The sequence below is a fragment of the Dasypus novemcinctus genome, chromosome 1 (genome assembly GCF_030445035.2).
Source record: "Dasypus novemcinctus isolate mDasNov1 chromosome 1, mDasNov1.1.hap2, whole genome shotgun sequence".
In the NCBI taxonomy this organism is placed as follows: Eukaryota; Metazoa; Chordata; class Mammalia; order Cingulata; family Dasypodidae; genus Dasypus; species Dasypus novemcinctus.
The window spans coordinates 168,444,424-168,457,159 of NC_080673.1; the positions used below are offsets into that span (position 1 = coordinate 168,444,424).

Here is a 12,736-nt window from a genome sequence, read left to right on the forward strand (position 1 = left end):
TTCATGGGCTGAGACAATGCCATTGTATTCATTCATTGCTCTTATTTAATGCAGAACTAATGTTCTTGAGTAATGGTACCAAGATGTCCTAAATCCCACATTATTCATTATTCAACCAGTTAAATTTGATGTGGAAAGTAGCCCCCAGATGTCTACTTCTCTAAGTTGTATCTGGCAGAACTTGAGATAAAGGCTACTGGACTTGTCACCTTGGTTTTACTGGGAATGCTATTTGCTGATAGAGAGCACAAGGGGAGTCCCAAGTGCAAACTGCTTAGGCACTGTGGGCAGCACTTCAGGCTCCCTTTGAAATGGCCAGGGGATTTATAATGACTCCAAATCTGGCAAATCTTCTTTCATCTCAGGCTTAAGAGTGACTCCACCATTGACAGAGGTGAAAGAAACTTCTGGAATAGAAGAAGTGGTTCTGGCTATAAAAGGAAAGACCAGAAATGGTTCTGCTGTCAAGGGAAGCGATAGGTGCCCACACGGCTCCTGACGCACACGTTCCTTTGTAAGAACAGCCCATTCTAAGAGCTCATCAGAGAGAACTCATACAGTGACCTAATGAAAGCAGGCAGCTGGGCAGCTTTCTGCTTGGTGAAGGCACAGGTCCTCATCCTGTGTTGAGAATTAAGTTCAAAATGTCCAGCCTCTGAAAAACTGCTGTCAGGTGTCACATTTCTGATTGTAATTTCACCCTGATCTATTTTTCAAAGAAAAATCTTGACGTGCCCTGCTCCTTTTGCAAGGAATCTGATTTCCAAAGGGTAGAGGCTCGAAGAGACACTCGAATGCATTACCTTATGCCATGAGCAAAAATAAATATATAAGTCCTAGTAGGGATAGGAAGCTAAAACAAAGGTAAAATATCAGACTCCACAACTGCAGACCACATGCTGGTAATATCTGGTGGAGTTTTAAAAAAAGTGTTTTTTCCTACAAAATGTTTATCTACCTTGACTTTGAACAACAATACTAAAGAGATAAGCAAACATGTGAAAACTTTTTTTTTCAAAAAAAGACAAATTTCCTTAAATACCAAGGATAATGATTAAACTCAAGATGTCGAATTTAAATAAATCACTTTCAGTCCTTCCCAATGATCATCTCAGGCTTTCATAACAAGCATGGAAAAGGGTCATCTGCTCTCTGCCAGTGGCACAGACAGCCTAGTCACACAAACCCCCTTTGGAAGAGTGATGAACCCCACACCTTTGCCAGAGGAACCATTTTATCTCTTCTGGCTTTTGAAATTCTTTAACAGTATGAATGTTATTTATACACACAGTACTGAAAAAGGAAACAAGAAAACACAAAGGTGCATTTATTCATGTCCATGCCATCTAAATCTAATGAGTACATTTACCAGGTCCAGAGAAGGGCCGAATCAGAATCTAAAACAACAACAAAAACAGTGGAACATTTGCCCCCTTGAATTCCAAGTTTTAGTTGTGAATATGCAGGCTAGCAAGCCAGATTCCTCCCTGAGAAGCACACTTCACGCTTCCTTCTCTTCCTCCAGCACCTTCTGTCTCCCTCAGTTAAGGCCTGAACAGTGTTAGGATGGTATAGCAATCTCCACCGGAGGGATGCTTTGAGGAGGTGCTCTCCCCTGAACTGTCAGTCACCCGGGGGCATGGGCTGAGCAAGGTCAGGCTCTGCCCTGCTCAGCTCTGCAATCTGCCTCCGAAGCTCCTCCACCATCTGCAGCAGGGCTGACCGCTCCAGCTCTAAAGCAAGAGTGGCCTGTTTCAGTTTGCTCTCGCTGGTCAGCAGCTTCTCAACTGTGGCTTCAAGGCTTTGGATTCTACCATTTGCCACCTGGAGAATAACAGAAGAATGAGAATGTAATTGCGTAGTGATAACACAGGAGAGATCCACTGTACATTCCACCATGCAGTGTTGGGAGAGATTTGGAGATATGGTTTGGAAGAGACAGTTCTGTGTGTTTACTACCAGTTCTTCATGGTCACACAAGGAAGACTACATTTCCTAGATTCCCTGGCATTTAGGCTGAGCCAGGCCCTTACAAATACCCTGAGACCCTATGGCATCCCTTCCCTTGCTTTGGAGACCGGATGCCGAGATGGTGGCATCATGATATTGAGGGACCTGAATCCCCAGAGTCATTCCACCATAGATTGGAAAACCATGATATGGCCAAAGGATGCTTCATGGAAGACATGGAGCTTCAGAGAGAAAAAGACTTCTTTTGTGCTAAGCCACTGAAATTTGGAGCTTGCTTTATTACTGCAGTCTGGCCTAGCCTATTTTGACAATTATATATATCTACATGTACAAATTGATTTTGGCCTGACAACTAGCCAAAATGGTTTCTACATGGAGGCCCAAGCAATAGAAGTAGAAGCTCTCTAGTTGGAAATTCTTCTGTTTTGTTCCACAGAGTGGCAGACATTGCTGTGTCAAGAGACATGGGCGTGGGGAGCGGATGTAGCTCAAGTGGTTGAGTACCCGCTTCCCATGTGCAGGGTCCTGGGTTCAGTCCCCAGTACCTCCTAGAGAAAAAATCAACCAAACAAGAAAACAAAAGGGCCAGCTCTTATTGGGGAGTGAATGTGGCTTAGTGGTTGAGTGCCTGCTTCCCATGTACAAAGTCCTGGGTTCAATCCCTGGTACCTCCTTAAAAAAAAAAAAAAAAGGGAAATGGGCATTTCCGCCCAGGCATTGTGCCACGTGGCTTGCACACACTATCTCACTGAACCATCCCAGGAGAGAAGCAGCATCCTCACTCCCTCTACTGATGAGGAAGGAGGCTCTCACTTAGTTTGCTTCGTCAGTACTAAGCACTCAATGTCAGGTAAACAGATCTGCCAGATGTTTCTCTCGAGCAATTGTCCCTCTCTAATTCAGTGGGCAGGCTTCCCAGGCAACAAGTGAGTTGGCTCCATTGAAGCTGGGGGTGCCTGAGAAAACTGCAAAACACCAACATTTATTTTGATGTCCCTGAGGCCTTTTTGGCCTATTTCTCATCTGGCAGCCGCATTCTGGAGCGCTCTGGTCACTGGGTTAGTAAGGTACAGCTCTCTCTCACTAATCCAGTATAGTCCTTTAACATGTCCCCCATTTATTTTAGGTGGGAAAAATTGTACATCAATTTTTTATTCTTATTTTCAAAACAAGGGAACCAGGTTTTTGTTCTTGTTTTTTTTAAACAAGAAAACACTTGTGGCAGGCAGACAACTCATGACTCAAAGTCTAGCTCTGGCTCTGTTACCAAACACCTGAAATAGAAAGACAAAAGTTGTGATCCCAAGTTTGTTAGCTGCTTCTTCCAGGCAGGGAGTGGTCAAGCCTGGTATATATCTCTGAGAAGCTGAATAATATTCTCTGATCTTCAAAATCCTACCCATTGCTATAGCCTGGGTTAGGGCCCACCCCATCTCCATAAAGAATCTTCCACTGCATTCCAAGGTATACCACACAGCTTGTAATTAACTGCTGTACAAGGTCATTTACTGTGCAGCACAAGGTCAGGTCTCTTCAAGGAGACAAACTCTTTCATGGGAGGGAGCACGCCTCATCCTTCACGTGGGTCTGGCCTCCCATGGCACCTAGTTCAGTGTCGGCTCTTAAGGACTTATGGTTGATTATTATGAAAAATATAAGTGGCATGATTATTTGGTCCCACCTAGCATGTTTATGCAAGTCTTATATGTGCTACTGGACAAAACAGGTTAAGCAGTTAGGGCTCCTGCTTTTACATTAAGTTCATAAAAGTTTAACAAGAAAATTAATGGGATTTTTGTATGCCCAACAACCATTTGAACAGAACAAAGCTACAAAACAGGTAAATTTTTATACTTTTGTATCCAGTATTGTATTTCACAACTATCCTTGGGCAGCCTCTAAAAACTGTAAAGAATTTATATACTCTGGCTGAAAGACAGTGAATCCTTGTGCTTCACAGAAATGAATGGGAAAACTATGCACACACACTATTTCTACCCCCACTCTTTGGGAACAGCAGGGTCTTACTCATCTTGGTGAGCGCCTGGCACAGCAAGGACTCAGTAAATACTGGTGGATCTGCCTAAGCTGGAGTCATGTGTGCCACCTCCAGAAGTACAGGACCACTTGGGCAAGAGACACCCATTCCAGGGAGACCATCTGTCACTACCAATTACAATTTGAGGCCTTTGAGGAATGTAGATATCTGAGCAGCTTTTCACAACTCCTTGTCTTCAGAGAAGTATCATAAAATGACTTTCCACTCTTCCTCACAAAAAAATCTACAAGAGCATTAGCCCAATAAAATGAACCTTTTATTTGAGTACTGCCTATCTTAAGCCGAATGCCATAAATGCAGATCTGAGCTTTGTTAGAAGCGTTTCCATTGTGTTATATTTCAGGGACATGACTGTTTGCTTGGAGGCCACTTAAAACCACCACCTCTACCTCACAGCCTGCAGGCCAGGCAAAGCTTTTTATCCCCTTGTAATTTCTCTGTGTCCAAAGCCCTTCACTTTAGAGCAGAGACTTCCTGGAGAAATTGTATACAGGCATGTTTCCAGTTAGGATAGCTCAACCTTAGGGAAAAATAGAAGCTGAATGTCAGAATGTAAGGGATTGGTAGTTAGTCCAAAAACCTTTTATCTTCGTTCCTCTATGGTAAATATCTCCTAGGGTCTATGGGGATAAATCCCCACTGAGAGGAATGCACTTTAGGCAAGGGTTGATTTATCAGGCTCTCAAATGCTGGCCTTTTTCACGTTGCTGCCAAGCTTGTGTCTGGAAAAGGGCAACTTTCTTTGGAGAAAAATCACAGACTTAGACCAGGACTGAAAGCTTATTCCAGGGATAGCCCAGGAATGTTATAAAATACATATTTTGGAAAAAACAGTATGTATTTTTTTTCCACACCAACTTAAAAAAAAAGTTTCAAAACAATTCCTTAAGTGTTGATAGCATTACCAACCATCACATAAAAAAAGTAGACTGTATGGTTACTTTACTCCATTCGATTGAATGAAAAAAGAGCCAAATAAGCAGCTAGGTATTCTTTTCATCCTTATCACATAGATGAGGGGGTCAGGACAGGAGAGTGGCAGCAGTCTGCCTGGGGTGGCAGCGTGGGTGAGGACAACATGGGCATGTGGCAAGAGCCAGGCCTCTAGACTTGTACTTCAGTACTTGCTCCAACCCTCCTTCTGATGCACCCATCCGTATTCACCTTTCTTCTGTAATGTCCTCATTCATATTTGTCCAAGTTAAAAAGGAAGCTTCTAGAGGGGAGAACTGTGCCCTTCACTCATCATATCTTTGTATTTGTACCAAGAACTTACAACTAACGACTCCATGCTCTGGTTTATTCTGTTCGGTAGATTTCTGTGTCACTTTCCCTCCTTTTGTCCCTCCACGGACCTGTCTGGTTTTGCTCATGGAAGTTAAAGACCCTGATTCTCTGGTCATTATTGAAAGCACAATTGCCGACATTCAGCTAATTAGTGCCACAAGCTCATCTGAACCCAAGCTCATCTCTGGGCCTTTCTCCAGAAGGCCAAATGTAGAAAGACCCTTTCAGAAAGCTCCAGGACAGTCTGACCTTCGCACAGGATAATCGGTCTGCTCCTTAATAATAAAAACGACCAATTCTCCTGGGATGCCTTTGATGCCAACTATAAAGAGATCATGGTGAGGAAAGTCTTCCGGTCATGGAAAAAACCCAGTCTGCTGGTGCCTATGGTGAGTTAATGAATGACTATAGACTTGTGGTTCAGGAAGCCGCTTTATAAACATTCTCTACCTGCAATTGTTCAAGGAGGTCAAGGTTCTGTTTGCGTAAGCTGCTGTTGGTTTTCTCTAATTTATCCATTCTTTGGTTGTCACTGAGAGGAGAGGAATCAATAAGTTCTTCTTGAAGTACGTGGTACTCAACTTCATAAGCTTGTAACTGTTTAGAGATGTCCATCTCGAACACCTGATATACAGAAAAGTCATCAGGCACTGAAAATGACAAAAATCACATACACACACACACACAGGTAACCATTCAACAAGCATCTGTTAAGCACTTACTCTCTGCTTAGCACTAAGCCTGGTGCTATAAGAGATAAACAAGGAAAAATTTCTATGTTGAGAAAGTAATACTCTTACTTGGGAAGAAAGATACAAGAACATCTAGAAACAATTCTAAGGGAACAATATATGCAGGTGAATACTTGTCTTCCAAAGATATAACCTCATTTATAATAGAACTTACTAAAAAATTATTTTTAGTTCTTATATCAGTACTCATTTTTTTTGTCTCTGAAAATTCCATAAGCCTAGATATATCAACTATAGATTAAAAGGAGAAAAAAACAAAAGAATCATAGCTCTATTTGCACTGTCACCGAGACAAAGTTTAATTATAGTTCAGTTCGGTTTTCAGAGTTATAAGAACAGCTAAGTAATGGGACTATTTACTAAAAAAACCTCTGTGCATACAAGATATGCAGAAATGAGCCAAAACCCAAATGTCACCCACACAGATGAGTGAATATGAAACAATGCTTGAGTTGTCTTTCTTCCTATAATAGTAACACTGGTGAAAAACCACATGAGTGAAAAACAACCCCAAAGAGCAAAAGCGGCTCAAGTTGTTCATGTTTGGACTTTCTCTGGGTGCCACAGGGCTTCATCAATGCAGGAGGAAGAGGGAGCTAGAGACAAATCATGCTGCTGCCCAAGGCTCCTCCTTCTTTTCTACTGGTTCTATGGAATAACCCCCTGGGGCAGTGCCTTGCAGCACAGGTGTGAAGTCTGACATGTATCCAGTAAATGTGGGATTTCAGTCAAGCTGGGGCCATGTAAGAAAAGCCAGCATGTTAAGAACACACATTTAGAGAATGAAATTAGACTTTACAGGAGAAGAATCGGACTTTTCACTGTAGAAATTATACCATAGTTAAACTGTATGAAACATTAGCTTCCCCTGATGACACTTTATTAGCATTCAGAAAGAATGAGCCCAACCTCCCCTGTATGTTCAAAAGTGTTTACTTTCTCACATTTCCAACAATCTTTTTTTTTTTTTCTCTTCCTTGAGATTAACTTTTTGGCTCCTGGTTTTCAATTTCATTCAATGTATAACATTAATTAGGCAAAGATGGCATTCTATGCCTAAAAACTAAAATACGGTATAGATTTATAGTCTGTGCATGTGAATGCTTTACTATGTCTATCTTGTTCTCTTTTGTCTCTTAGAGTGATGTGAGGGATTATCCTCCTGGTAGGTCGATGGTTATGGGAGGTACAATGACTCAGGGGCTCAGGGATCTGATAAGCAGAGGGTTTGAAATGCAGACTCTCTGAAACCTTGAACAAGTTACTTAACCTCTCCTGGCCTGAATCCTGGCCTCTAACAGGGAATGGTAATACCTACCTCCCAGGCTTTCTTTGAGAATTACATGTGACAGCTCCTGAAAGTTCCAAGCACAGTGCCTGAGAGGTGAAGAGGTGCTCACCGGGCTCAGTGATCTGCTTCCACATCATGCCCTGAAACCCTCACATTTTTCAGCCCTGTGCCTCAGCAAAATCACAGAAGATTCCACATAACTGAACTTGAATAGCTCAAATAGAGTAAAAACCACAAATGTTAAAGCCGAGGTTTCCATGGCTTTAGTGTGTAAGTATAAATATGGGGCTGAACAAATGTCCTAGACACAGTTACTTTTTTCCTTCTATAAAGATTTATTTTGAAAGGATCTCCTAACCTGGAAAACCTTGGCAACAAAGGCTCTGGCTTTTTATGTAGATTGATGGTCTGCTAAGGTTAATGGCTCTCAGCTGTGCCCAAAGCCCTCAACACTTCCCAGCTCCCTTCATCCCTAGGCACCTCACTGGGTCATAATCAGCTCTGCCTAATAGCATCATTGTCTCTTGACTGCCAAGACACAGTCCTTGATTTTGCAGTTAAGCCCCGGAATTAAGAATTCATCCCAATCATCCCAAGCCCTGGTAACGTTTTGGCCCTTTGGTGAATTATTTGGGGAAGACAATCACTTGAAGAGGAGATACGAGGGTTGGCAGGAGGGCACTTACCCTTGAGCACTTTGAGGGCACAGAGAAATCAGGACAGCCTAAAATTAAAACCTGATGCTAAGGGAGCAGATGTAGCTCAAGTGGCTGAGCGCCTGCTTCCCATATACTAGGTCCTGGGTTCAATCCCTGGTACCTCCTAAAAAAATAAAAAACCTGATCCTAAAGTACACTGACTCAGAGAAGCACAATTAATGAATAAAAGGAGGACTATTAAAATCTGGGTGCTGATGGGAAGGCCAGATACACTGGGAGATCTTTTCATTCCTTGACCAAGATGCTCTTTTTTTTTCCCCTACTCCCTCCCCCTGCCCCTGCTGTGTTTTTGTTTCGTTTTTGCGCTGTCTGTGTCCATTCGCTGAGTGATCTTCCGTATCTATTTCTCTTTTTGTCTTATCGTTTTTCTCCTCTAGGATTCACTGGGATTCGATCCTGAGGACCTCTGATGTGGAGAGAAGTTCTCTGTCACTTGCGCCACCTCAGTTCCTGGTTTCTGTTGTGCCTCACCTTGACTCTCCCCTTTGTCTCTCTTTTGTTGAGTCATCATCTTACTGTGTGACTCACTTGCATGGGCACTGGATCACTGCAGGCACACTTTTTACCAGGAGGCCCCAAATTCGAACCCAGATCCTCCCATATGGTAGGCAGAAGCCCAATCACTTGAGCCACATCGCTTTCCCCAAGCTGCTTTTTTTTTTTAAAGATTTATTTTTTTAAATTTATTCCTCTCCCCTTCCCCTCCCCCCAGCCCAGTTGTCTGCTCAGTGTCCATTCGCTGTGTATTCTCCTGTGTCCGCTTGGATTCTAGTCAGTGGCACTGCTGTACCTCCTTCTGTTGCATCATTTTGCTGCGTCAGCTGTCCATGTGTACGGCACCACTCCTGGGCAGGCTGGACTTAATTCTGCAAGGGGCGGCTCTCCTTATGGGATGTACTCCTTGCACGTGGGTCTCCCCTATGGCGGGGACAACCCTGCGTGGCACGGCACTCCTTGTGCGCATCAGCACTGCGCATGGGCCAGCTCACCACACGGGTCAGGAGACCCTGGGTTTGAACCTGGACCTCCCATATGGTAGGCGGACGCTCTATCTGTTAAGCCAAGTCCGCTTCCCCCCGAGCTGCTCTTGAGGCTGGTCGGGTACAGCCCTCTCCCAGGGTGGATGGAAAGGCTTGAGAGTCCGGCTCTGGCCTTGCCTTGCATAGATGCCTTTCCCTGAGCACCAGCCACTCTACAGAGCTGCAAGGTACATGCCCAGCCCCACTGCCAGGTGGACTGGCTTTAACTTTCCTCTCAGTCCATCTCAGAGTGATTCTGTTAGATACATAATTATACTAGGGGGGTTCTAGTGCCTTCCCAAAATTCTGGCTTTCCGTTTCTAAGGTTTCAAGGAGATTCCAGAATTTTGATAAAAAGTGAACAGTCTTTTCTGATTGTCAAAGTAGGAATTAGCGTGTTTTAGGTTGCCAGAGGGGGTTGATGGAAAGTACTAGAAATGGGATGGGTTTTATAAAGGGGATTTATTTGGGATAAAGGCTTACAGTTCCAAGTCTGTGAAATGTCAAACTGAGCACCATTGGAGATGCTTTCTCACCAAAGTCAGCTACTGTTGATGCCGGCGTGTTGCTACGTGGTGAAGCAAGATGGCCACCAATCTCTGTGAGGAAAATTTCAGCCTTCCCCTCTGGGCTCACCATCTCTTCTTAAGCTGCTCTGTGGGCCTAGCCTCTTTAAGCCTCTCAGGAACTTCTCTTTTCCTGCATTCCTCTCTCTTAACATTGCGGAATCAAATATGCAAGCTTCCCTTTCCTGTGTCTGTCTGTCTTAATGTCTGTTTTTATCAGACCCAGCAAGGGGGTGGAGACTCAATCTAAGCCAAGCCTCACTGACTTAGTCCAATCAAAAGCCCTAAATCGATCTTATCAAGTAATCTAATCAAAGGCCCCTCAACTGAATTTAATGCAATCAAAGGATAGCACACCCAGAAGAATAGATTCTTTTATAAACATAGTATTTCTCTTTTGGGGATTCATAAAATCATTTCAAACTGCCACATAGCCACTTTCATGTTTTCAGAGTTTTACCAAAAAAATTAACCATTCCTTCTTAAAAGTTACTGAAGCAACAGAGCTGCATTATAGGCTTGAAAAATAAAAAACTACCAATACTACTCCAATCATATTTCTCTTCATCTTCCTGTATGCATGTCTTCCTAGCTATAAACATAAAAACTTAACATTTCCTATCCCACTTGTTTTATTTGACATAAGAATGCTTTCATGTTGCTATATAGTCTCCATAACCTTAATTTTAAATGGCTTCACAGTATGCCATCACCTTGACATACCGTAACCATATTTATCCAATCCTCAATTGTTGGACATCTAGTTTTCCTTCCAAGATTTTATTATTATAACTGACAATTCTAAGAGAATATCCTTGTACACATGGCTTTTCCCATATTTTGAATTATCTCCCAAGGATACCGTCCAAAAAGTGGGATTACTGAGCCAAAGGGTATGAGTATTTTATTGGCTTGTGATACATATTGCCAAATCTCTTCCTAAATGGGAATAATTAACGTACAAAGCCGTTAGCAATATATGAAAGTTCTAGATACCGTCTACCCTTGCCATTGGGTATTGGCATTAAAAAATTTCATTTTATCAATCTAGTAGTAAAACACTGTTATTTAATTTATATTACTTATGAAGCTAAATATTTTCCCATTTATTTGTTTACTAGGCAGACTTCCTCTTAAGCTGTTGCTGTTTATGTTCTTGGCCCATTAGCCATTGGACATGCAGCGTTTCTCTTTGTAGTCCATGGGCATTCTGTATAATGAGGCCATTAACCCTGATGTCTGCAGAATCAACCACATACTTTGCACCTTCCTAACTCCCAGACCCTGTCTCCCATCTACTGGTCACAGTGGCAAAACCAATAGTGGGAGGGGTCTGCCTGGGGGAGCAGTAACAAGGAGATGCATTGTCTGAAGTAAAAAAACAATAATAAAACTGACTAAAAGTTCTGCTTTTTATTATCATATGTGAAGAATTCTAAGCAATGTCAGTGGTAAAATACTCCTCACCACTGCTCCCCACCCTCTTGGTATGGTACTAATTAGCCTTTTAAAAAACTACCTAATTTTAATGGTGCAAACTGCCCACAAAGTAAGGGCTCCTCTCAAGGGCAGAACAGGCAGCCTCAACACGGGCTCCAGAATACAGGAACCTTGCTAAGATTCAGGCTTCCAGCCTCCAAGCTCAAGTAGAACAGGGAAATGTTTAGTGTGTTTTTAATAAAGTTGCCCATTGCAGAGCTTTTCAAATGCTTGCCGTGTATGTGAGTCCCCTGGGCATCTTGTTAACATGAAGATTCTCATTCAGCAGGTGTAGGGAGGGGCCCCGGATTCTGAATGGCTAACACCTTCCCACATGACACCATGATGTTGATGCTAGTCTGCTAGCCAACTCTGAATAGAGCCTAAAGGAGGCTGAAACTAGGCTATTCACCCCATTTCCCAAAGCCAGATTCATCTATTTCCTTTTAAACTGAACATGAGGCTTCACAGACATCATTCACTGTGACAAGAATACAACATTGGCATCTTCCCTTTGTTTATATTTATTCCCAGAGTCTCCTGATTGGTGCCTGGCCCTAGGGGATTTTTATGGTCTACATTCTAACAACAGTTACCTTGATAGGTACAAGGCCACAAAAGGAACCACCACAGAGGATTCAAAGACCCTTGCCCTTCTGCCTGGACTCTGTCAACTTTGCAACTGACCCTCCATTGGCTGCTCCCAGCCTGTTGAGCCAAAGCTCCGGAGCGCTGCCCTTAGCTACTTTCTCTCCCATTCTGGATCCAGGCTGTGCCCCTACAGAGGGGGCATTTGATGAAATGGTGCCACGGCTATCGCTGAGGACCACCCAGACCCTCAATACCCCGCACCCTAGCAAAATAGGACAGCATGATTTGTCATGTACAGTGATGCACGTGTCATTTCTACTCTGTGGCCTTCCCACAGAGAACCACCCCTGAGGGTTCTCAAAGGCCACAGAGTAATGGCACTGTACCACAGCCTTGCTCACTGAGGACCCTCTGAAGGGGAGGGAACAGTGAGAAGGTAGGAAGCCTCACAGAGGTCATGTTACAGATGGAAAACAGGGTAGGGAACGAGGGCAAAGAGTTGCCTGGCATTAATTCTGTTTTCCATCAAGACTTTGGCAGAAAGAAAACTTAGGCCCTAAAATGTAGATTTTGTGCTCCCTACACACACCCCTCCCAATGGCCTCCAAATTAAACATGGCAGGCACCCAGGATTTCTCTCTGTTCTCTCACCTCTGTGCCTTTGTATTTGCTGTGGTCTCTTAACTCAGGAGTCAGAAAACCATAGCCTAATCTGTCTTGCTGCATGTTTTTATAAATAAAGTTTTAAAGTTTTATTTTAACACTCCCATACTCATTTGTTTACATATTGTCTATGGCTGCTTTCACATGGCAATGGCAGAGTTGAGAAGTTGCAGTAGAGTTGAACAGTTACATTAGAGAGAATTTACGGCCCACAAAGCCTAAACTATTTACTACCTGGCCTTCTGTAGAAGTAGTCTGCTGACCCATTTTAGCTCACTCTTTCAGGTCAAGCTGAACCTCAACTCCCTCAACTCCCTCAATTCCTAACAGGCAGTGCAG

The 12,736-nt window shown here is 43.1% G+C and overlaps 1 protein-coding gene across 16 annotated transcripts in view; it reads right to left on the reverse strand.

Annotated features, from left to right (window-relative positions):
- Positions 1-1,294: 1,294 nt before the first annotated feature.
- The window catches only part of TBC1D1 (TBC1 domain family member 1), a 264,667-nt gene continuing 253,225 nt past the window's right edge, over positions 1,295-12,736 (reverse strand). For all 16 annotated transcript variants that reach the window (XR_011649485.1, XR_009186413.2, XM_058299692.2 and 13 more), the window contains 2 exons: positions 5,768-5,941; positions 1,295-1,824 (listed from right to left, as the gene is read on the reverse strand). Coding sequence is in view for 14 of the 16 variants with exons in the window: in XM_058299692.2 (XP_058155675.1) it covers positions 1,624-1,824; positions 5,768-5,941 (375 nt within the window). In the remaining 2 variants the exon portion in view is untranslated. The remainder of the gene's footprint in view (positions 1,825-5,767; positions 5,942-12,736) is intronic.